This window comes from Orbicella faveolata, unplaced genomic scaffold (genome assembly GCF_042242905.1).
Source record: "Orbicella faveolata isolate gen_17 unplaced genomic scaffold, um_ofav_v1 contig_1, whole genome shotgun sequence".
In the NCBI taxonomy this organism is placed as follows: Eukaryota; Metazoa; Cnidaria; class Anthozoa; order Scleractinia; family Merulinidae; genus Orbicella; species Orbicella faveolata.
In genome coordinates this window covers 37,482,588-37,508,263 of record NW_028301536.1, presented here as the reverse complement: position 1 = coordinate 37,508,263, position 25,676 = coordinate 37,482,588, and the positions used below count along the sequence as shown (strand labels likewise).

At 38.7% G+C, this 25,676-nt stretch overlaps 2 protein-coding genes across 7 annotated transcripts; one reads left to right on the top strand and one right to left on the bottom strand.

Annotated features, from left to right (window-relative positions):
• The first annotated feature begins 721 nt into the window (after window positions 1–721).
• Window positions 722–25,339, top strand: LOC110045036 (octopamine receptor beta-2R-like). 6 transcript variants are annotated; one of them, XM_020750628.2, is made up of 3 exons: window positions 9,751–10,011; window positions 16,030–16,129; window positions 23,091–25,339. In XM_020750628.2, exon 3 carries the CDS (start codon window positions 23,706–23,708, stop codon window positions 24,711–24,713), a length of 1,008 nt encoding a protein of 335 aa, XP_020606287.2. In that variant the 5' UTR covers window positions 9,751–10,011; window positions 16,030–16,129; window positions 23,091–23,705; the 3' UTR covers window positions 24,714–25,339. The 6 variants fall into 6 exon arrangements, with proteins under 6 accessions (XP_089131228.1, XP_020606287.2, XP_020606288.2 ...); XM_020750627.2 differs by lacking the exon at window positions 9,751–10,011 and adding an exon at window positions 14,836–14,966; XM_020750626.2 differs by lacking the exon at window positions 9,751–10,011 and adding an exon at window positions 15,338–15,829.
• On the bottom strand, window positions 3,249–5,268 carry LOC110044977 (uncharacterized). Its single transcript, XM_020750560.2, has one exon. It carries the CDS (start codon window positions 5,186–5,188, stop codon window positions 3,539–3,541), a length of 1,650 nt encoding a protein of 549 aa, XP_020606219.2. The 5' UTR covers window positions 5,189–5,268; the 3' UTR covers window positions 3,249–3,538.
• Window positions 25,340–25,676: the final 337 nt, after the last annotated feature.

Sequence of the window (25,676 nt, the reverse complement as noted above, 5' to 3'; positions counted from 1 at the left end):
TGGATATATTGCTTTCATTTCAATTTCGCTCGTTCCTTTCCACTGAACTACAAGCAACAGAGTCCGCGATTTGTAGCTCCATCGCGCCTTCGAATATTTTTCAGTTATCGCAAAACGAAGAAAGATGATCAAAGATCCTCCAAAAGTGGGGAGCACTAGCCTCGATTGATTGTTTTCTTTATATGTAAACTAGCACAGTTATGTAGATAAAGCAGGGCAAGTTAATTAATCATTGGGATATATAGTTTCACCCTGGTTTCAGATCTAGACTGGTAAGTGTCCTGATGCGCGAGCCATTGCAATTAAAAAAAATATCAAATTGTTTATTTTCTCATTTTTGTGTAATCCGTGTCTCATTAACGAGAAATAGACTTTGAAATTACATTTCATCGTGAGGAACTGGTGGAAAGGCTAGGCTCGAAACGTCTGCTATAAACATCGTCTTTAATTGGGAACTGCGTTATTACTATTTACAACTTTTGAACTGTTAACTGTGCACGCAGCAACTGGTCCTTTTGGATTACGAATATTCACTGAATAGTTATTGGTGGAATCATAATCAGCCATAACAGAACACTTGAAGGCATCAGTCGGGTCAAACTCGAAGCTCGTGCGAATCAAATGAGGACAATGAGCCAATCAGGTAAATGGAATAACTGATCAAAAAGCAAAAGTCCACTGAAACCAATTGAGGTCGTCGAATCAAAATAAAAAGGCTGCAGTGTTGTGTGTTTGTTTATTTTATTTTGTCTTTTGGAGATATGTTAATCCAGCCCTCAAGGGATGTCTGCCCTTTACGCTGTAGGATGAATGTTGGCCACGAACAAACAATGAATTCCTGTCTGAAACAGTGGTAGGCAAAGCTCACTTCGGTCTTTTCAATACAATGTAACATAATTTTGGTGGAAGTTTGAACATATTCATCATCAACTTAGTTGCTTTCCAAATCATATTGGCTATGCTTGCGGAAAAGTAATGACCGGGGGGTACTCTGTAAATCTTTGGGTAGGGGTGTGCCGCTGGAACACTGAAACCCTTATTACCCTATACTAGACCATGATCAGCTTGATTTTGCGATCCTACCGTAAACTTCCGAAAGTAAGGACCCTCTTTACTTTCGGAATTAGCAGCCTTTGAAGATCGTTACTTCTGCGGGGTCGTTACTTTCGGGAAGCAAAAAAGTGGATATAAAATACTGGAGATAAAAGACAGTTACCTCGATATCACCGATAGTTACCTCGAAGAAACAATTTCCTTTCACTCGACATACGACTGGAGAGTTTTTATCTTTCAAGGTATCCATGATATCGCTGGAGCAGATGAACAACACAAGCCGTCTTGGCCGCAGTTCAGATGGAAAACATACGAGTCCAAGTATGGTTATTAGGTTTAAAGAAGCTCAGTGCACCGCTAAAAGAGTACCCGAATTTTAAACATTGGAGTCGACACACTGAATGTAGTGAATGTTTGTGTTCGAAAAAGGAACAATTCCCTGAATTCCCTTCAACAATCTCCATCGCTTTCTGAACGCTCTCCACTTGAGTATGCGAGAATAATGTCACGTGAGAGATGCGTTGATATTAGGGCTTTCCACAAGTTGCTCGAGATTTCCCCAAAAGTTGCCAGCGATTTCTCAAAACGTTGCTCAAAACGTTGCTCAAAAAAGTCAAAAGTTGCTTTTTGTAACGAAATTTGCTCAAAAGTTGCTCCAAAACAAGAAAACGAAAAAAAGTGTTGCTCTCTTCCTTTATTTGGTCTGATGCAAAAGTACGAGAAAAGTAAGATTTCTAAGAATTTTTGTGTAATTTTGCGGCGTAACCAGCGTTGCCAAATAATTTTGTCTTAATTAAAACCAAAAAATGTATGAGTAAAGACTTCGCATCAATATTAATATTATATTAATCTTGAAAAAATTTTTCACCTGAGACACTCGAGTCAGTCGAGTGTGAATCTTCGTCCGCCATTTTGAATTTAAAAAAAAAACGCTGACCTAGCAGCCCGTCTGCATCATCTTGCAGCCATGATCTGCCCCCGAGGGGAAGGGGATCTGGCTTCTTTCTCACAGGAAATCAATAACTTGTCTACTAAAACATTATGAAATAAGGAAGCAAGGCGAATTTAAGCACTAAAGGCTGCTCCGATTTCTCAGAATTGATGGAAAACTAGAAATTGCTCAGAATGCAAAAAGTTGGTCGAGACGAAAAAAAGTTGCCCGAAATACAAGAAGTTGCCAAAAGGTTGCCGAACAACTTGTTGAAACGCCTATTTGATAATATGGTTCGATTAGGCGCGCAAAGCATGCCGGTGAAATATGTCCGAAGGAAGGAAATTCGTAAAAACAGTTCTTTAAACATCAGATCAAATTCTTCGTTCCAGTTTAAATCTATACTGCTGCCATAACGTTGGGCTCTTCCTACCTAGACTGTGTTCTCAGTGGTCGGCAGGAAAGCTAATCAGATACCGTAAACTGTTTCTACTTCATAACAGACTGCTGTGCTACTCTGCTTTAACAATATCTCAGTATGTTGGTCGAGAAACGTTCCATTTAATACGCTCCTGTTGAAAATCATACAGAGTTTTAATTTTTAATTTTTACAAAAAGTTCATCTTCGAACGTTCCTGTTTCTTGATGAAAATTCTAAGGGTTTTTTTTAACACGGCGCAACATGAACTCACGAAGTACGAACTGACATTTCACAACGCTTCGTGGCATAAGCGATACCTTCCCTTGTTGTAAAGCTAGAGTGCCTTAAATCAAGTGACCGTACGGCAAATTTCACTTGACTATTTTTGGTGGGAGAGGAGTGGACTCGTTACTTTCGGAGGGCTCGCTACTTTCGGGGGGTCGCTACTCTTGGGATTTATTAGCGGCCACAATTTTTGACGCTACTTTCATGGGGGTCGCTACTTTCGGGAGTTTACTAAGCTGCCTGAAAACCATACCCTTCACAACGGTACATACCCATCTAACTTCTAGATGGGAGTGCCCCCCTCCCCCCGGGCAATAATGCAAGCAAGAAATGGAAAACCTACAAGTCGCAAATGATTCCCATTACGGCTTAAATCGCCTGAGGCCGGCGACGTCAGCATTCAGTCTGAGAATGTAATTAAGGTCACACTACCAATACTTAGAGAGAGAGAGATTTCCTTCTCTTTCTACACCGTGAGAGACGAGAGGGAACTCACCAACCAAAAATGCATCCTCTGGGCACTGTCTCCAGTTTCATTTTTCGCTTCCTGGGCAAAAATTGTAGAGACTTTTTGAGACTTTATTTTGATACCTATCTGTGTGTTTCTGACAAAAAGTCAGTTAGAGAAACGAGTTTCATTTTCTCAACAAAATTTATTTTGCCCATAAAAAAGAACGAATTGATTATAAATCTGACTACATTGCCTTGTAAAGGTAGCATAATTAAGATGATGTAGGCAGTTCTAAACTTTGAACATAATTTCGCGGAAAATTTGTTTGAAAAGAGACATCCTGTACAGCAGAAGCGGAGAAAGACACCGCCGTATCTGCGCATGTCCAGAACGCAATTTATTTCCTTTTTCCAGCCACAGGTCGACTGATCCCCACTGCAGCTTTTACAGCCGACTTTGCCCGGGCTCTCTCGACCGTGACGTCATCCAGACACTCGCCTGGTGAAAACTTCGGTACATACACCTTGACTTGCTTGTTGCCAATCGTCATCTGCATAGTCATGTAGCCTTTACTCAGGGCCTTATCAGGCCGCGCATCATATACAAAATCATGGCTTGATCTCCTTCCGTTCACTTTTGGTCCTTTCCTGACCGAGTGCGTTGGATTTCGCTGACGTGGTTGGGGTGCACTGTTCACGCGTCCGGCACTTCTTTGTTGACTGTTCACGCTCAACGAACTTCCCCTCCTAACCACAGTCCTCTCCATGTACGATCCATCGGAAGGCATGCAAGCCTCGCTAAGCTTATTATTGGCCTTCCACGAGACTTTCCGATCTGGTTTAGCCGAAAACCTCCGATCTGCTCCCTTCTTGTTTTCTTCATTTACAATAGTCACACTTTTCTTGGGGACCCGAGGACTTGTTTCTGGTGTGTGTGATTGAAACCACTTTGCACCCGACGCGCTGGGTGGAAGTTCAATGTCTCCATCAGTATCTAAACTCATTCTTCTCATTCCAGCAACAGTACGGGACACACCAGTGTTTCGCGCACCAAAACCCACAGTTAATGACCTGGGTCGCAATCTTGGCCTGATAGAGGGCTTTAGAGGAATTGTCTCTTCTAAAACCACGTTATTATTGCAATTTTCCCTCTGCTGATTAACTGATTGTTGTTCTCGTTCGGCTGATTTCTCGGAGGGATTCGTCTCACTTACTACAGAATCATTACCGCGTGACTTTTTCCTGTTGTTTCCCGCTACTTGTGAGCTTTTCCGCGATAGCTTTCTATATGGTAACATGCCTTCGTTCTCTTGAATATTAGCTGGACATGTACGACTCCTAGGACGCCGACTAGCCTGCCTTTCTCTATCAGCGTAGGCAGTTTGTGGCCCCAAGATTCCGTATTTCCTTTCTCTGCTCGTGAAGTTCTCAAGGGTGAGCAATTTCTCGTCATCTTCGGAGTTTTCGTCTTCAACATTCTTAAAGTTCCTCCTGGACCCTGACCTTAAAGGAGGTGTTATGTTTCTGTAGCGGAACTCTTTCAGGTTTAACGCCGGCACACTGTGACATCGCCCTCGACTATCGGTCGGCACGAAATCGATTGCGTCCTCATTGTCGGAGTTTTCAACTTCGAGACTTGGCGTCACGGCCAAATCAAATTTATCGATATTGAGTTGTTTTCTAAGTGTGTCTCCGTCATAGAAATCCGAACAAGGTATATTGATGTCTTTTCCGTTTGGTGCGCGCACCGTAAAATAATCCACATCGCCTTTTTGCTTGGAAGGCAAAATCCGCAGGCCTTTATCACGCAGAAGCTTTCGCCTCTCAACGCTTACTCCGACATTTTTCTTAACTCCTTTGATTTTGACCAAGTTTTGGCGAACGCCATCGATTTCGTCCGAGATTTGTGAATAGTTATGTTGGCTCTCGTAGTCAATTGTTTTCACTCGCTCCTGTAACCGAAAATGTTCGACTGAATTCATCCGATGTGTTTTCAAGACTCTTGTGGAGACGACAGATGGTGCCTCACGGGCACGGTTCACGAACATCGTGCAGAGAACAGACAGTTTGTCAAACTCCAATCCGCAAACTTTTGTTTAGCAAATAACAAACTATTTCTGTTGTTGACCCAGCGATATTACGGTGCTTTATTGTTCATTAGTTAGTATTTGTAATTGGATGGTTGGTCTCATGAGAGTATATTGTGCAAACCTAGTGTCATTGTAGTTGCTGGTTCAAATGCACCATTCATTGGATTAAAAGATTAATTAAGTTTACGCTCCGATACTCACAGGCGATGTATTTTGTTATTCTCCCTTTTAATTTCACTCCAAATTAAGTAATGAATCCCACACGGGTTGACATTTTTTTTTTCTCTTTGTTGAAAAGATGAATGAAAACTGTACAGAAATTATTCACAGAACCTGGTTAGCGAATCATTAGTCCAGATAATGAGCGGTGAACGGCCACTTAGTTTGCGCATTTTAAACCCATTTTTAGCAGTTTTACAACAACTGTCGCAATAATGGCCTACTTATCATCACAAAGTATACGAGATGTCACACAAAACCGCAAATGATGCTCGAAAAACACAAAGACATACTCAGTAATTGGATCAATCGCATTTTAAGCCCGAGTCAAAACCAAGTTTTTTTAACACTTTTATTGTTAAAGCAAGTCATTAATCCTGACCCTGATGCAAAATGCATCAATTCTAAGCTTTTAAAAATCAATTGATCCAAGTGAAAAACTAGTTCTAATTATCCTATTCGTTTCACTGAATAGCTAAAAGAGAAGACGCGCAAACTAATATGTAACGAAGTTCAAGAAAAAAACAAAACGTACATACTGTCCCAGATGACATCTCATGGATCAGCAACAACACTGAACTTTATTCACTCGTACATTTACAGTTTTACAAAAAATATCAATAGAAGGACAGGAAAAAATGTACAATTTGAGTCTGGAGATTGAAGTAGCCTGAAAGATCTGTGGATGATTTATGATTTATACCTTATCGTACCCATTCGAGGCGCTTCGGTGGCATGTCAGGCGAGTTTGGACGAACCATGGTTCTTATTTACTCATGGTGAAAGCAAACGAGCCTAGTATGCCGCCGAAGTGTACCGAAAGGGTCCAAAAAGGTTCGATTAGATTTTTACTGTAAACAAAGTCAAAAGTCTAATTCCATATCAGACCAGTGACTTGATATCGCAAGATATCGGGACAGTAGACACGCCTTCTGATCGGCTTCTTTCGAATCTGGGCAGAGTAAAATTGGTTGTAAATCAATCAGAACGACGGTGGTCACTAACCCTTTACGCAAAACTAGAGTTACAATGAGTTCAACTCGTTTGAACGCTGAAAAGACTTCTCTTGGCCACGGTCGAGCGTCCTATAACATCTTCAATCTTTGATGTGGCGAATCACCCCCCGTTTGATAACCACTTAAGCCATGTTTGCTTGCTGAGTTCATGGCGCTCCTATAGATGCAACTGATGAGTTAGGACTCAAGGCTGGACGATCTCAATTAGAAACTGGAAACGTTTTTGGATTTTGTGACAAGTCGCGTGCGATATTTTTTCGCGACTGTTTTTTTTTTTTTTTAATTTCCCGACCGGCCATTGGTTGCTTGGTCAGCAGAACCAATCAAAAGTGACTTGATTTGTCATGCGCCCGTGAGATGCCTGTAACCTGTATCACGCACCTCACTTGCCGCGACACTGGCTCCTATTTGAAATATTTGGATACTACCAGGTAACAAGGCATCATGACAACAAAATATTTAATCTCTTCTTTAGAAGAACCCAAGTCTGAAATAGATCATTCTCAGGGTTTTACATGAGAAACTGAACTAAATAGCCTAAATTTCAGCCGTAGTCGAGGAGACATGCTGTGAAATAAAGTCCACATGAAATATGTGGATTATTGCCGAGATTAACGAATACAGCTAAATACAGTGCAAATTTAACCTTCTAAACCTGTTTAAATCTGTTTCCTACAAGGCAAATATCGTGGAATATTTGTAATTGCTTTGCAACTTATTTTTATTGACTGAGTGGAATCGGATAACAAACTGCGCGTATTTTAATGTTAGTTTTGGAAAATATGGTGTTGTCAGATGAATAAAATACGTATTTCCTTGTTGATTTTAGATGTTTCTACCATCTCCACCTGCTTGATAGACCAGGTCTGATGTTATAAGGAAAAGTAAAGTCTATAAGCCATGCAGTACACTTTTGAAAATTAAAGATAATGAAGGCTTTTCTCGCAGTCCGCAATTCTGATTGGAGAACTTTTAGAATCTGCAGATCAACAGCTGCAACTGTGAAAAGCCGCTATTTTCATTTCCAATCACTGGTCAGTAGAGAAATAAATTCTGTTTATTTAGACGGCGTTTAAAAATCATATCAACGAGTCTTGCAGTTTTTCGAGCTTCAACGACAAAAATCACAATCAATAACCGACCCTCTGACGGCCATAACCGCACCAAATAAACGAAAAGTTTCGGAAACAAGATGAAGTGAACAAAAAACCTGGCTTACTATCGTTTTACTTTTGATCATGCGTCTGTTCATCCGCTTTAACGCGACAACATCATCCAGGCATTAACAATTAAATGTTTGTCCTTTTTAAGATCGACCACATGAGCGAGTCTTCATCAAAATGTTTTTTGTCGAGCGCAATCTCATAGTCTTCTGAAGGAATAAAACATCTCGACGGACTTTTGATTCACTCTGGAGGTCGTAACTCTGTCTTGTTAACAAATCGTTCCTTTTCACGATCACTGGTCCTGTTCTCCCTGGGCAGTGATTCCTTCTCGATAACTGTGACGTTTTGGCCTTTTTGTCCCCAGCAGCATTCCAAAAATTCGCAAACGAGTTGTACAAGTCCAGAAGCAAGACAAAATACAAAACAAATACCAGAAAAGCGGCCATCTCAGTATTCATGTCGATAGAAGTCACCTTCAAGCGTTTGTTTGGAAAGTGTCCACAGTTGACAGCTTCATGTGGTTGTTGTTAATTTCAAGCAACGGAAACGACCTACGAGATACTGTGTCTTGAAAATTAAACTTCTCAATCCTGAGATTGTTTTCCCCTTAGATAATTCATAAATGCTTTCTTTTCCCTCGCTTGAATTGGCGAGCTCCGAAAGCCACTTTGTAACGCGTTTACACTTGACGTTAGGAACACCTGCCAACATGTGCCAAAGCATTAAAAAAACACCTTATTGTAGTTTGAAGAAAAATGATCCGCAAAAGACGAAATGATTATTCACTTAGGGCCAGCCTAGCAAATTGATCAAGAGAAACCGAAATCAGTTCAGTCGTTGACGTAAAACGTAGTATGGCAGATTTGACAGTGTTTGCTAAAATGTTCTAATTAAACCAGCACGAAATTCAATTACGGTTTTAACCGCGACACACTCAGCTTTTAATAAAGAGTGGCCAACTAAAGTTTCTCCCAATAAAATAATCCAACTATAATTTGTTGTCACATTTCAGTCTTCCTTTAATCACTCAAAATTCATTTCTTTTATTTATCACAGTCCGTCTACAGTAGGTTTACGTAGATAAAATAGATCGCTTATGGCTATTTAAAAATCTGGCTTATATACATTTTTCAGATCATTACAACGAACTGACTCCATCGAAACCAAAACCTAAAACAACATTGAACCCAAAACGGGTTCATCTCGGCTTGGCGGAGCATAAAACAAACCACAAACAGACTGCGAGGACGATTTCTTATCTAAATATGATTCCGTCTCTTTTAACCGATATTTTTTCTACATTAATTAATATTGGTAACATTCTACAGCTAAGCAGATCTTTTCGCTGCTTATTTACCTCGCTAGACACACAAACTAGTTAAATCTTAAGCTAAGATACGATCGAAAATAAAATGTTATCGATACAAAAAAACTCTTGAAAAGAACCATTAAATGAATTTAAAAATTCAAAAAGATGATTCAGTATGGCATGCTAGGAAACAAATTCCAGTTATCAAACTATTTTTTTTATTTGATAGCTACATTCTTCTGCTAAGATTTTTACCATTTCAACGCCTGCTTTTTTTTTCCCGAAAACATCCACTGGTTTATTTTTAACTAAAATCGTTCAGTTAATTAGGTCACCTATGAGCCTTAACAGAGTTTAAAAAAGCGAACTTAACAGAAATAAATTTCTGGCTGTTATACAAACTTCTCAGTTTTAAACTTCCTGAGGATGTCTAGGTACTACAATTGAACGGCAAATAACAATCAGTAGATATTTTTGGGGTGGGGAGGGGCGATGTAATAAGACATGCATTAATCTTAGTTCCAGAATCTAACCAATTAAAACATGTGCGTCTAGAGTCGACTTTATCTCGTGCCAAGGCTCCGGCGATTAAAAGGGATAGATAACTCTAGAATGTGCCAGGATAAATTCGGCACGAGTCTACCTCGTCCACGGTAAGTACATGACGTGTCATCCGCACGTGATATGTTTATCTAACATTTGACAGTTTCGAACTGAACATGCTGAAGTTTGTTAATAAAGATTTCAATTGAAAGGAGGAGCTGGAAATTTGCCAGCATTATGAGTAGCAAAGGCGTTCTAATGAAGAGCCAAAAATAAACCATATGTTTTTTCGTGTTCAATGCTTGAGGGCACCGAATGGGGAAAACATGTTTTCTTCATTACTTTTATCATGTAAGGATATCCAGTGCGGAGCAGATAGCTTTTACGCTTGAAGCAATTTGCAGGAGTGGAAAGTTTATGGTTTGATAACGAGTGTCGTTTTGAAAAAAACACTTAGACTGGAAGTTTCTTAGCAGTACTGATAATTGAACACACAAGAACGCTCCAGGTGTCGAAAACCAAACAAAGGTATGATCCAAATAATTTTTCTTTTTTTTTTAATCGCAAAATTCTTAAAACTAAATTGAATATATGCTAAACAGAAGCGAGAGTTTATACTCTCATTGAGTTCAGATTGAAAGGGGCAAAATTCGTTTGTTCTTCGGCAAGCAAACAAGTTTACATGTTCGTATGAAGAGTTCATCACTAACGGAAGTTTGGCTGTTCATTCAAACACGGAAGAGGGATTACAGTCTCAATGATTCGGTCCGTCAACTGTTACTTCAAGAGTTGACTTAATACGCGGCTTTCTTTATGACAAAATAACATATTATGATTAACCAATGTGTCGGATAATATTGCTTTTCAGGCACCTGCAACAATCAGAATTGAAATCGCTTTCGTTCAAAGTGCTGTCGAAGGGCATTATACCTCGAGGAATTGTCAGACTGAAAACAAAACAAGGTTTATTTTGAAAGAAATGCTACTCTGATTTCAGCGAAAAAAAGCACTTGACTTAAAGGTCCAGGACCAAGGCATGGTTTTATGTGCACTAAGACGCTAATAATTTCCAGTTCTTATTTAAAGGCTTATCAGAGAATAACCAAGAATTCTCTGCGATTTGTCGCGTTATTTTCATGCCATAACGATCTGGTCTAGTCAAACTGACTAGCGAACAGCGAAATTCAATTCTTTACTTAGCTTTGTCAGGCTTCGCAACTGCCTGTCTGTTCAGTGTCAAGCATGTTTACCCAGTTTAATGAAGAAATAGAAAGCCGCCATTTTTTTAGCATTCATTCAAGCAACTGTCTCCCGCGAGCCGACTGATAATTGCATTGGTCAAAATAATAACGCCCTTGCAGACTTGAAAATATCTGATCGGGATGGAAAACTAGAACAGCTAGTGTGATTAGGTCTCGGTGTACAATCAGATGAAACCGGTTAATGATGTAAGACCAAGATGATAGTTAAAATGACTTGTAAAATGATGTAATAATTCGAAAACACTCTGGCACAGTTAATTTACCTCTACCAAGCTATCAGCCCAAACTGTTTAGTACATATTTTCATATAATCGTCTGAAACTCCCTGAGCCGTAACCAACCTTATTCTCTATTCGATTTATTCGCTCCAACGTGGATTACGGAACAAAACTAGCATATACACTTCATTTTCCTAAGCGTGGTCCCGTTTTCACTCCTCTATTAAGTTCTTTAGCTTAGGAAGGATCAAAGAAACAAACCAAAAAAGAGTTAACTCATACAAGTGCATTTGTGACAGCGAAATGACTAGGTTTTCAGGGGTTTTTTTCACGGCGGAAAACTTGGGAGAAAATGATGAGTTTAAGTAACCACGACGACGATGCCGAGGACAACGACGATTAAAAAATAACTTTATATTTTACCTACGAATCTCGCGATACTCTAAAGTCATTTACTTTCTTTATCAAACTGAATATGGAACACAGCAATAAATTCGAAATGAAATTTTAAAAATCGTGGTCCACGTTCTTCAGAGCGAACGCAGAATTTGGTCATTTCACGTTGTTGTTTTGCAGAGGAAAGCAAAGAAATGTACCACTGAAGAATTATAACGCACGTGCACAGCCATTGCTCTGCTCATTAAACCTTTTGTTTAGCGACGTTGCCGTTGCCGTTGTAGTTTTTTTAAACTCCCTGATAGTTAATAAGGAACGCTTTAAGCACTCTCAAATCAGCTTCTTGACTTCTGAACGTCGAACGCCATTAAGCCTAGCATTTTTTAAGATAGCCTAGAAGCGTTAATTAATTGAACTCGACGCTAAAAGACACACTGTTGCTTGTTGTATGTTAAGTGACTCTTACATTTCATAGCTGCGGATATACCTTCACATCGAGCTACAACTCCTAAGATATATCTCAGTGCAGATCTTAATGAATCTAGCCGGTGTTACAGCCGTCCTCCCCGAAAGAAAAAAAAGGAGAGAACCAAATTCTCTCTAATATTTTTCTATTGAGGAGGGCGGCTGCAACACGGTTTAAATGGATCAAGTGGACCCGACGTTTCTTTGGCGCAAGCAATTCGGGGAAACTCCATCGTCCCTGACAACTAATATCCAGAAATTGGAGGAGATACATTTCAGGTTTTTAACACATTTTTACTTCGACTAAGTCAAATATTGAAATTTTCGGTTGCTTCTTTCTTTTTAATAGTTTTAGTTCTGCATCCTGTAATTAGCAGATTGCGAAAATGAATAGGCCCAACTTCAGGTAATTTAGGGAGCTTAAGCAAAGCATGAAGGCAACGGCATCAAGCACGGCGCCAAACAAATGGTATGATGAGTATAACAATGCGCATGCACGTGCGTTCTAAAGCTTTGTAATTGCACATTTTGCAGACGTCCCCTGCAAAACTACAACGTGTAATGACCAAGTTCTGCGTATTTTGAAGACGGCTAATATTTCTTATTTCCTTTTGGAATTGTTTATTCTGGTATTACACATTTAGTTTCAGCAGAATTTTAGAACAGATCAAGATAATTGCGAAATTGGAGGGTAAAATATATTATTAAATCAATTTTTAGTACGCCTCGTCCTTGGCGTCGCCGTCGTCGTTGCCTAAGCTCCCTAATTAGCCTAAGCTAGTTAAAAACGGTATGAGGGACTAATTATGTTCCACCCTTTCCCCATCCGTAGTCCATCACCTTTTTACAAGTTGGGTTCCAGCACTTTTGTCCACAGCATATCCGTAATTTTACCATCACTTTTAGTTTCAAATTTATCGTCAGATAAAGCAGCCTTGCAGTCTGGTCTAACAGCACTATAATTTTTTCTATTCTCCACACTGTTCCGATTTTTGAGCCCTATAACACAAATACATTTCACAAATTCACCAAAAATTCAAGATACAAATGGGTTATGTGTTCCTCATTTTTTGAATGCTTTTTTGAACATCAGTCACCCACAGGGAATAAGTATGAATGAGCACATTTAATTTTTGACTGACAATTTTTATTGGCGCCAGAAGGATCAATAAAACACTTGAAATCTTCGTTTAAAGTTTCTTTTCTTTTCCTTTTTTGACTGATAGCGATCAATGTCTATTACAGATCCGGCGCCTGTTATTTAAATATTTTGTAAATAGCTGATCACGCTGTGGAAGGCCTGCAAATAGAAATGAAAATCTAGCTACATGTTTAAATTCAAGTTTACTTCTGCAAGCCTGGGAACAAAAAAGGGTAAAGCAAAAATATAAATAAATAAATAAATAAATAAATAAATAAAATTACTCGGCAGACACATCACCGATCGAGTTAGCGTGCAATTCAGGACAGAGAAGAAGTAACACATATTTGATTTACTTAAAACCCACTGAAAAGCGATGTTATTTTCTTGACAGCTTTGTTTGACCGGCAATCTACATGGGTGTCGCGTGCACACATTCACGCTCATTCATTTTAAAAAATTCGATCGAGTCATTACGTGTTGTTGAAAAACATCATTTCAAAAAACGATTTCAAAAAACGATTCCAAGCACTCCTAAGTAACTCAGTAGATTTTATCTCCACCCTACCGGGCATTTCATCAAAACCATCTGCACGCTTTACTGCCACATTCTTCAAAATTGGCCAGCCCTTTTTAACTCTCACTTAAACTATTTATTTTGAATTCGTATTTTTTGTTTCTGCCTTCATTCTTTACGTGCATGATTCTAATTCGCGAACAGTACGAGTCACAAGACAAATTACAAACTGAAAGAATGTAGATTGTACTTCGACATTGTTGAACGAAGAAGATGAAGTACTCCGGATATGATGACAGAACAGGCAATATTTCGGTAAAAACTAATGGAAGCTACAGGAAGTGGTGATTTAATAAACACTGTCAAGGGTGTGTTCGAGGATATGAACGGAGATGATAAATTAAAATATGTGCCAAACACGAATGAATAAATCTACGGTATAAAATGTTAACAACTGCTGCTCGAAAAACAACGGAACATTTACGGTTATCTTTTAATTTCAGATTGCTAGAGAAACAAACTCCATTTGACACGGTTCTTGATCGTACTTTCTAATCTTGCAAGAGATGTAATAAGTCGTATTGCTTTCATCGAGGCAGTTGTTTTTGCTCAATTTATTTGATGTCGCTGCAATCTTTTAAATCCTGCTATGAAAAACAATTGCATGCACGTGAGCAGGGAACAATCACTACCAAAACAGGAAAAATAACAAATTTGAACGTCTTTATCCAGACTTACAACTTTGGTGGTCAGTGGCCAAGATCAGGAAGAAAAACATTTTCATGAAAAAAGAGTAAAACTAATAATAAAAATAATAATAATTTTTGGAACAGCCAGAGGCATCGCAAAATCTGAAATTAGAAAACAACAGAAGCGACAGGGAAGGGATGTGCGTGCGTCCATTGCAGAAAAAATCAATACGGGAGTTTACGTATTTATCCAAGTGCTACACAAACGCAAGGGAAATGGAAAAAAAACATAATGATTTTTTCAGCAAAAACCTTTTTCCTATCTGCTAGAAGACATCAACACTATCTATTCATATCGCTTTATTTTTCTGCCGCATTTTATTGCATATTCAACCAAAATCAGGATGTAATCTTTCCAGAAAACGACCAGCTACCCCCAACTGCGTTCGATTACATTCCCACGAGAGTCACTCCTGTACGAATGCGAAATTGATCTGAAAACGATTCCTTCCTCCACCGGAACCGATTTACAAATGGAAAGCAATTAAGTCATTAAAAAGAGGTTTCGCTTCATAAAACTTTCAACCATCACAAAAGGCGCCAGATAATAATGTATAAATTAATGAGTGTAAAGCTTTTAAAAACAGCTCGGTGAAGTACACTTAGTTAAAATACGTTGACAGGTTATGTGATATCATCGGCCGAGTTATTCGGTTGCAGATAGTTTCTACGTAAAATCCAAGTTTATTCACAACAAGCTGTCGAGTACTTGATCAGGAGACAAACTGAAGCCCGGTGAGCAAAGCATTTATTTTCATTTCCCTTCGACCTTTTGCTAAGTCATAGCGGTTTTAAGAAAGACACAAGCGTAATCCGAAAAGCTCTTACATTTGGATTTTATTTACAGATTTCTAGTTGCGTTTACGAACAAGTTTTACTCTTTGTCTCTTGTGAGGTCAAGAGAAGCCAAGTGTTGAATTTGCTCACAATTTTGTGCCTGAATAAATTTGCCGAACAAAGAAGCAAAGATCATTCAGGGCAGGATAAAGCATGATAATTTTATCACGTCCGAGTTCCTTTTATGTACTTATTAAAGTCCTTTTCGGTAAAGCGCTTTACATCTCGTTGGGACATCTTTTTTAAATTTATCTACCACTAATTTCTGACGTCTTCTTCATTTATCGTAAATTCTTTGACATTACTTTAAGTTGTAGACAGAAAACATACGTTATATGCCGGCCAAATGGCGACTTCAAAGTTGTGATTACCCTCGCCGAGTCGAATAAATTTTCAGTTCAGGGGAGTGAATGGCTGTCCAAATTTCATAAAACACTTTACTTAAATATGCCACTCTGGTCATATTCATGCTCTAAAAAACATATTGGGAGGCCATAAATGACAGGTAAAATATTTAATATTGAAAGGTGACGAGGGGTTAAATCTATATATATACAGAAGACTGATATTAATGACCTAAATTTGTAAAGACAATCGTTTGCATTTTGTGCAGGTTTTAATTAACTGATCTACGCCTGAATGCCCGCGTATCATTTAGGTTCCCTTCGCAGAGCATTGAAGTCGATTTCTTGAAAGGTTAACTTATGAACTTTTCTCTGGATATATTGACTGAGGAAGGACGATTTTAAACCTCACGGAGGGTAAATTTTGTTACTGATTTTTTCCCTTTAATTTACCCTTTGGTCAATCGCGGCGTTAAGCTTAAATTCATGATTTCCTGCCTGTCAGTTCAGATCTTTACGTGAAGTCGGTTTATAAACGAGACAAAGTGATGAATTTCTGTCGGTTGTGATGTCCATAAGATTTCACATTGTAAGCTCTGGGCATTTTTGGCTCGCAGATATATGCCGAGGAAAAGAAGGGGCACTTCTGGTGAATACGTTTTTCTTAGAAGGGTGACGATCGACTTTACGTCCATCACTTGGAGTTTCATTCTTGAGGTATGTAAGCCAGTTAAACAGTCTGCAATCACTAAATCACTCAAAGACTTTAGAGAGGGAACCGTTTCAACGGCTAAAATGCATATTCGCAATTCACTGGGTTTCCCCACAAAAAGGCCAGAGTTATAGTTTAGATTTGTACTACATAGATAAAGACAAAGACTCTTTTAAGACTTCGCACATGAGAACTAATTAAACAAATTAATTCCATAAACGTAGCTATTTCATTAAGTCAGTTTGCGTATGCTTTTGGGTCGTGTGGGTTGACCAACCCACCATTATCTTCCTTTGTTTTCTTTTAACTCTGAGGCACTTTGTAAAGAGATTTTATCAGCTCTAAGAACAGCTCTAACACGATCAAATTCCCTGGGAACCCACTCTTCATCGAGGGGTCTTTATCTTTCGCACAGGCGGGACTACACAGGCTTAACTGAGGAAAAGTCTACCTAGTAAAAATCGCGGACGATTGAACGGACGTGCGAATGATGTTAATTGATTTCCTCAAGGTTTTTTCCTTATCGCAAATTCTATCGACGCTGCAATTTTTCAGTCGACTCAATGCCGGTAGAACATGTGTAGCCTACATTCTTAATACAACGGCATTTTTTGGTCATAAGCTTCTTATCTCACAGAGATATTCACACTTGAAGCTTCGCCGCCAAAATAAGAGCATATATTTCAAGACCGGAAAATATCATGTTCAACTCGCGCAGCTTAATATCTTTCTAAACAATTTACACATTTTAATTTTGACCGAGGAGAATAAACTCACTTTGTGTTTACGCTTTGTGCTTATCCTCAAACTCTTCTGTTTCGTTCCGTTTCGAGAGAAGTGATTTGAATTACAGAACACGCGATCCCTATCAAACAAACTTGTGTCAGACAAAACGGGACCTTACATTAATTCTGTTTACAAATCCAGCAAAACTGATTTCAAACCGATTTGGCTCACAAACGGAATTGCCTTCCTAAGCTTCTTTAGTGAGATTTGACGAACAGTAAATTGCGTGTCACTAGAGAAAACGTATTTTTAAGTGTTAATTAAGACTGGGTGTTGATTTATTTCGGGGAAAACATCTTGTTAAACTAACAGCCACAATAACATTTCCATTAACGACAATTTTGTCTGTTTATACTGGAAACATTTCATCTTTGTTATGACTTGAAACAGCGTGGTTATGTCTCAAACAACTACTAACAAGAAATTTGGCGCCAGGTCGGAGTCAAATAATACTTTCCTAACACTCACCCCGCAGCGGTGAAAATTAAATGTGTTTTTAATTACTCGCGGCATCGCTCAGACAACGGGGTATCTGACACTCACTGAAATAAAAAGTTCGCAGATTGATCAGTTAAAAGAAACGCCAGAGCGACACCGATAACGTCACGGGTTTTCTTGAGAAAATATTGCAGGTAAGCTAGAAAATGATGCCGGACGCGATAGCATTGTTAAAATCTGACTTTCAATGTTCATCGCTAATCCGAATCTATCCCATTCTTCTACAGTCTTAACCAACTTTATGTTTTCACCCCTTTTTCCAAAAATACAATGCTCAAAACTTAACATATCGACCTCATTTCGATGCTAAACTTTACTCGTTAGTCCTCAGTGGAAAAAGAAACGGTTAAAATATTCAGTAGTCCTTACGATGTTAACCAGCTTCAACCTGAAATCGATATGTGTTAAAATGTCTATTATTAAGATACAATAGTGGTCGGAAACAATGCCCATATCATAAACTTCTTTATTTTGTCATTTGGAAGTCTACAACAAAAAAGAAGTTGCCAGAAAAAAAGTCGATTTGCCGATCAGTAAATGTGAATGTTTTATGTTTTTCTGTTTTTGTTTTTTTTGTTTTGTTTTGGTTTTTTTTTCATTTTTCGTTTATTTAATGCACCTCTCCCACTGATCAGGAAAGCGAGGGCTCACTGTATGACGGAAATGCTGTGGCTCTTGTGCTTACTTATGTCTTCCATATGTGGAAACTGCCTGAAACAGAAAGCGAACTTGACCTACGTCACAAGTCCTCTGCAACCGAGAAATGACTAGTGCGAGTGTAGTGCCAAAATGGCGGCTAACTCGATAACAAACTAAATAAATTGCAAAGCCGTGAACGAAGATCCTGCTTGATTGAACGTTGGATCTCACAGGAGATCTAATCAGCCAAACTTCAAAAGTAGAACGATGAGAAGTCAAAGACTACTGCAAGGGTGACACAACGTGGTATATTTAAAACAATATTTCGGCTACCCAGAGCAGCCTTCTTCAGGTTTAGATGTTACTAAATTATAAAAATGAAATTACAATATTATATAGTGGTGGATGTCGTAATACATATTTTACACCCGTTTTATCCATGCTTTATTTAGTTTTGTTTTGTTCGTCATTTCCGCCACTCCTTATGTTTTACGACATCCGCCACTATAATATTGTAATTTCATCTTTATAATTTAGTAACATCTAACCCTGAAGAAGACTGGTCTGGCCAGCCGAAATATTGTTTTAAATATACCACCCTTGCAGTAGTCTTTGACTTCTCATCGTTTTGCTAATTTGATGAATTTTAAATTTCTGTGGCCAAATTTTAATTATTGTTCTTACGATGTGCTAAAATTATCTCCCAGGGAACATAAAAAAAAAATACAGAAAAAGAAATTCAAGCCTGAACGGGAGAACAAATCAAAGACTCGTTTCGATTTTACACGGTACCGCTGATTTAACCAAGCACCAACGCGGGCTTGTACCGATAATAAAAATGCCATTTGAGACACGACACGCTTTTTAACTAAAAACTGAGATCTGCAGCATTTACTGGTAGGTGATAAATGGGCTTAAATTTTTAATGCGTGATTGCGGAGAAATTGCTGAAAATTTAAACTGATAATTGAGAAACCATCACCTCCCTTCAGAGCCTCAAGATATGTAGAAAGTTGAGGATCTGATTTTACAGTAGAATAAAAAGACCGTTATTTAAATGCTCGGATGAACGCAAATCAAGCAGCCGACAAATGCGAAGAAGTTCATCGATAGTTTTAATAACCGGGAGCCCCAGGCCAAAATCTAAATATGAAAATATCAAGAGCCCGAACATGAGATAAATTCCAAAAACAAAAGCTGTATTTCACGAGTTTATCAGGTGCCAACCACTTTAACCTGGGGGAGTAAATTCGTCTTTGTTTTTGGTTTCTCAGTTTTCTTAGCTTGGGGCGACTTTCATTCATTAAGTGTCGCCGCGTAAATAATCACTTTGATTATTTTGCAACCAGTATTCTATTTAAGGGCATAGTTAATGACGTAAATGTGGTAAATAAGACCTAGTTTTATATGCTTGTAATTCCTTCCGATTCACTTTTTCAAGAAATAGTAACTCCTTCGAAACGCTTTCACCTCTTACAGTAAAAAGCACGTTTGTAAGAGGGAAGCAAATGAAATTAATGAAACCAGTGAAATTCTTCGTCGTCGCTTGGTAACTTTTTACAATCAATCATGTTACCCATAAGGCTACGAGGCCCTAATCTACGAATTACAAATGCGTGCGCAAAGTCATAATAAACTAAGCAACATAGCTATGACAAGCCAGTGTGCTGCGCATCGATAAAAGTGAATATTTTCCAGCAAGGGAACTTATCTGTAAGTAGCCTTCATTTTATAAAGAAACGTTTGTTTAAATCTCTGATGATAACACAACAATATTCGATCCTGTGAAGTCGGGTAAGTTCATTTTAAAAGTCTCAGTAAACTGTTTTAGTCAATTTCGTTTAACCGATGCACAGTCGTAACAGGACAAACAGATTGATACCGGCGCATGAAAAAAAAAAACGCAAAACAAAAGTTCGGCTATTCATTTGTAGTTCAAATGATGCTTAAGAGGCGATGAGTTCTTTTCGCATACTCTGCGTGGAACAAAGAAAATGGAGAAGGAAATAGAGGGTAAGAGATTGTTTTCTGTTTGGCGTCCACCAGCTGCAGACATGAAGCAGACTTACTTATCGTTTTGTGCGACAGTTTTTTTTTTTTTTTCATCAGTGGTGTTTCAATTTCCTCCGGCTAGGCAGTTTATCATACAGCTTCAACCCTTAGCGTAATTACGATCTGTACATATTAATTTCTTCTTCAGATTTTGTTCACCGCAAATTCTCATTTGAGTACCAAGAAATTAAAAAAGAAACCCAAATGGTCTTCCGCAAAGGCAAGTAGACTCAAATTCAAACTCATCTACCAAAAGAAGGATTATTACCAAAAGAATACGTTTGATAATGTCTTGATTACTAGATTGTCTTTTCTGTGTACGTATTGTTTTAGTGTGGGAACAAATTATCCTCCCATACTTCTCAAAATAATTTAAACAAACCAAGGTCTTTTAAATGGGTTCTGTTCAACATAGACATAAATTTGAACTCAGTCATATTCTTCACAACAGGCGATTTGTAATATTCTGTTTTTAATAAAAGTCACAAGCAATCTGTGTTTTTTTTATCTCGCGGCAAGTGATTCATCATTATAGCATGCAGGTATGAAATTCATTAACTAACAATGTTCTTTCTAGTTCACACGAATGACGCATTTCTTGAAAGTACCAGACATCGTTATGCTTGCGGTGATCGACTAACACGCGCTACTTGGCATTTTACGTGAGCCAATTATGGGAATGGCTAAGCTAGAGAATGTTTAACCTAGAGATAAGTAAGTTCAAAGAATTTCTAGGATGAAAAAATTTGGATCCGGCAAAATAATATAGAGTGCCGGTAAGTACTATTGAAAGTTATGAAATGTAAGTGAGTTTAGATTAAAAGTATTGAAATACACGAATTGTTATTACAAAAACATAATTACAATAAAAGCGAAAATCACCAAGGTCTTGCTTTTTATTACTATTGAATCCGTCGGTGTACCACCGACATATTAAGAGAAGAAACCGAGATGTCGTTTCTAAACGCAAATTTTAACTAAAAACTTGAGATGTCGATTTTACATGCAAACATTAACAAAAAAAAACGTGATTTCGTTGGCTAACATATGAACAGGTCCAGGAGAACACATTCCCGACTGATCTGACCTTTGCTAGTGGACTCTCTTTCCTTTATCTTCCCACCATAGTAAAACAAAGCGATAAAGACAAACTAAAGGGCAATGTTTACCATGTTTTCGCGTGTGGGCGCAAATTAAGCCTAAGATATCATAATTATCAGCCACAATGAACCTGCATACAAAGTAAAACTCCCGTCAAGGGATTGTTCATGTATCTTGATTGTATTTATCGCTGCCGTATCGCTGTAAGGTCTTTCAACGGTTGAGTGCGTTTCGTTCGCTGTCAAGTAACTTACTGGAAGAGAAATAAAAGCTCTGAACATGAAACCAAGCCAGTCAAATAAAAAAAGAGATAAAATTCGGTTTATTTCGTGCTATAACTTGCCAAAGAAACTGCAAACATTACACGAAGAGGAGAACTGAAGGACTTTCAGTCATAACAGCTTCATCAAATCAATTCACATTTCTCAACCGTAGTTTAGAAAGTCAAGTGGTTGCATTTCCTATCATGTTGTAAACAATTCTACAGAGGTTGCATAGCTCAATTTGATCTGACCTTTTAATATCCCTATATTTTGATTTCTTGCTGAAAGTCAACAGACGAAGTTCCGGTGTTATGAACCTTACGCCGTGTTGCAGTCGATAGATGAGGCTGTCAACATTTCGAAATGTCAGAGCTTTGCTAAAATTAACATTATTGCTCCAAAGCCAAACTTAACGAAAGTCGATGTCAACGCCGTCGATTAATGTGAGCAATCTCCTATTCTGTTGGACACCCCTGCTCAAAGCCGTTTCATCCTTTCAGTGTTTTCCTCTCCCTCCTTTTCTGTCCCTGTCGATCTCTCTCTTTGGGCCGCTTGTCAATCAAGGCTGTTTTCAGTTATCAATGACAGGCAAAATAAAGCTAGAAGTTCGACCTGTCTTTGTTTCTATATACAAAAACATGATTTGTTATATGACCGGCAATATCAACAGTAAATGCTACACGTATGACAGTCCTCCAGGGATTGATAATTGAACAGGTAAGCTATCGGTTGGGTGTTTTTTTTTTTTTTCGGTGTTATCCAAACAACATGAATCAGGCAGCTGGCACACGTTTTCTAAACTAAGACCCACAATTGGCGCTTAAATAGCTATATAGTCAAGTGTCTGTCGGTTGTAAGACATTTGCCTAAAACTTTAGTAGCAACTTACTGCCGTTCAGTGCGGGAATGTTTCGGAGTGTAATGAAATCAAAAACCGTCAGTAAAAGTTCTCTATTTGCGCGGTAAAGTCTGATGCTTTGTAGAAGAGAGTGAGCGAAAAATTCGAGTATTTAGCTTGATATGCCATTCAGACTTTACTCATCACATCTGGTTTTCATTTGATCCTCAAATGGACCGCTTTCCTCTCGCATCATCGTGTTTTCTCGTGTTTTTTGATCCATGAAATCTGATCTGAATCCCAACTAAATGAGGTGATGAAGTTATAGTGACGTTTACCAAGGACTCGTTTTGGCTGAGTGGTGCCTTTTTGAAATACCTTCGAACTCTATTAGACAGAAAGGCATACTGCAGATATCACTAAAGATCACTTTAGGTCATAGTTCATCATGTGCAATCTTCAGATAAATTGGTGCTAATTTGATTTGACACCTAATCTGTTGCTGTTATCGTAAGATCGCGTGAGGAGAGTAAAAACTGCAGCGTTTATTTTGACGATCAAATGTTCTCATTTCGAACACGCACAAATTAATCAAATCGAACCAGTCTAATTTTAGAGAACAGGGACCTCTTGTGAGTTTGTCTTAGGATTAAGCGAGTTAAACTTGTAATAAAGCCGTGCGGAGTACTTTGTTATGAGTCCGAATGGTGCAGGTTACATGTTGACTTGCTTTCTCATACGTCACTCAGCAGAAAAAAATTAGAAATTTTTGCATGTTTTTTCGTCTAGGTCATTCCGAGCGTGAGGGACCTTTTACAGCATCAACGTATAAAACAAGATAGAAACTTATGCTGGCTTATGAAGACAGAAAGGGCTGAAACAACGCCAGATCATACCAGCTAGAGAACACATCACCCAGGCTAGAAGCGGGCAGAAGTAATCGATACCCGTGACAAAAAGAGCTAATCGACATCAAATACTTCAACGCGATCACAGACATTGATATGAAGACGTCAAAGCACATGGAACAATTAATTTAATAACCAGAGGCACGCTAACCATCAACCCGAGTGTTTACACAGCCTGTAATTCTGTTATTTGCATTTGAAGAGTGTTTGAATCGGACTAAAGGCCGCTTTGTAAGTAAACGGTGACACACACACGTCCATTAGCACCGACTACCGTGAAACAGGCCGCGCACGTCTTGGAGATAACCCGTCACTGGAGTTCAAGCAGAGAGACATTGATAAAACAAAGCATTTCGTGTAGCTTAATTCCAACGTGATAACGGCCACTTGAAACAGGGCAGGCGGGCTACAAACTTGCTAAAGCCTTGACGATTTAAACCAGTTTCCCGTGCAAGACAATTAATGAGAGACCATTGCCATACGTAACACTTTCAAAATGGATGGAAACGACACAACACGGAGTAATGTAACTACTGATGGCCTCGACACACTTAGTTCTCCCATTTTTGACAAAATCTTTAGAATTCTAATCGTTTCTATCATAATCCTCGTCATTGTTGCAGCAGTCTGTGGAAATCTACTCGTGTGCGCGGCTATTTTACTCAATAAGCGCCTTCGAAAGACCACCAACTACTTCATATTCTCTCTGGCCATCTCCGATCTCATGACAGCCTTTTTCTCCATGCCATTTGACGTGGAAGTTCTGTTAAATCCATACCAATGGAGCGGCGGTGAGTTCTTGTGCAACTTTTGGACCTTCATGTACCTCATAGCCGCACCAACTTCAATGCTCAACCTTATGGCGGTGAGCTTGGACCGATACCTTGCCATTAGCACGCCGCTAAGATATTACACCGTAATGAAACCCAAGGTAGCCTTGTTGATTATAGCTATAATCTGGCTTTATTCGCTTACGTTTACCACCGCTGGGATGGTCCGTTGGCCCTATTACGAGAGTAGTGTGATAAATGCACTGTGTTATTTTAATATTAACCCGTACTACTCCGTGGTTAGCTCGGCGGTAAATTTTCTTTTACCAACGATGATCATGTGCGTGATTTATTACCAAATCTACAAGATTGCCAGCGCGCATGCCCAGCGCATCGCAAAGCAAGAAGTTCCAACCTCTGTGGCGTCCAACTCTAATGAAGACTCTGCTACCATGACTTCTGAGAAGAAACGAATTAAAAGAAACATCAAGGCGGCCAAGACCATTGCCATCATAGTTTCCACTTTTCTGCTATGCTGGATTCCGCTAACTCTTACTTCCACGGTTGGTGCCCTTTGTAGAGAATGTCTGATAGTAAATGCTGAATTATGGACGGGATTTATGGTGTTAGCGTACATGAACTCTGCAATGAATCCCATATTGTACTCATTCTTCAACCAGCAATTCCGTGAATCCTTCAAAAAGCTCTTTAAACTACAGTTTACATTTCGCTAGATCCCCTCAGTGGTCTTGTTGCTACACAAGTTTAGGTAATGCACCACTGTAGAAAAGGATTAGGTCGACATAAAGCTATCTTTAACAAAATTCCTTGTTGTCTTTGACAACAGAAATTTACTTAGAAAGTTCAAAAGGCAGCAGAACTGACATTTTAACATGGAAAATATCTATGGGGATAATTGAAAAAAATTTGCTACAGAAAATTACCATAACTAAGCCGACGAGCTAAAACGATAACAAGTATATTAATTAATTCCGTACGAGAGGTCACCGGAAACCTAAAAGACTTAATTGGAAAGAAGATTTGAAGTTGGAATGATACGATTATCATCGCACAAAACCACTCATCCGGTCGAGTGAAACAATACAGAGGGCTTTTTGGCACCAAACGTGCATTCTGAATGGTTTAAATTAACGTTGGTTATGTTAACTATGGCTATTTTATGTAATTAAGAAATGTTTAATATGTAAATACTGTATGCCTGTATGGATCACTTCAAGGATGTTTATATTAAGGCATGCGTGAGCGAGGTCCAAACCAAAGGCTTCTTTTGTCAAGGGAAAAAAGAGATAACTAGTCAAAGCAAACATAAAAAGATAATTAAAATTGAAAGTTCACGTTACTGGGCGTTGCTCATTTCAGTTATTGCTTATTAGAATGAAAACAAAGTTGGCATTTAATTCGGTCAGTGTTGTTACCACCCACTTCGAACCAAGTCAGTTGTTCCCGCCGGCTGCCAGTTAAAAGTTCTTTCGCCGGTGTTCTATATTCTTTTCTTGTCTCGCTTGGTATATGTAAAGATCGACGATGTGATAGACATACAACTTAAAAGCTGAAAGAGGCGTCTTTCAGTCTAAATCATAATCTACTGCTTCAAAAACCAGTTGTCACAACACCTTGCGGAGAAAAAGCAGACGGATAATGTCCCCGGCGAAAAGGAATTAAACATCTTTCAAGAT

Coding starts and splice junctions, on each gene's coding strand:
- LOC110044977 (XM_020750560.2), bottom strand. CDS start 5,188: ATGTTCGTGAACCGTGCCCGTGAGGCACCATCTGTCGTCTCCACAAGA.
- LOC110045036 (XM_089275102.1), top strand. CDS start 23,706: ATGGATGGAAACGACACAACACGGAGTAATGTAACTACTGATGGCCTC.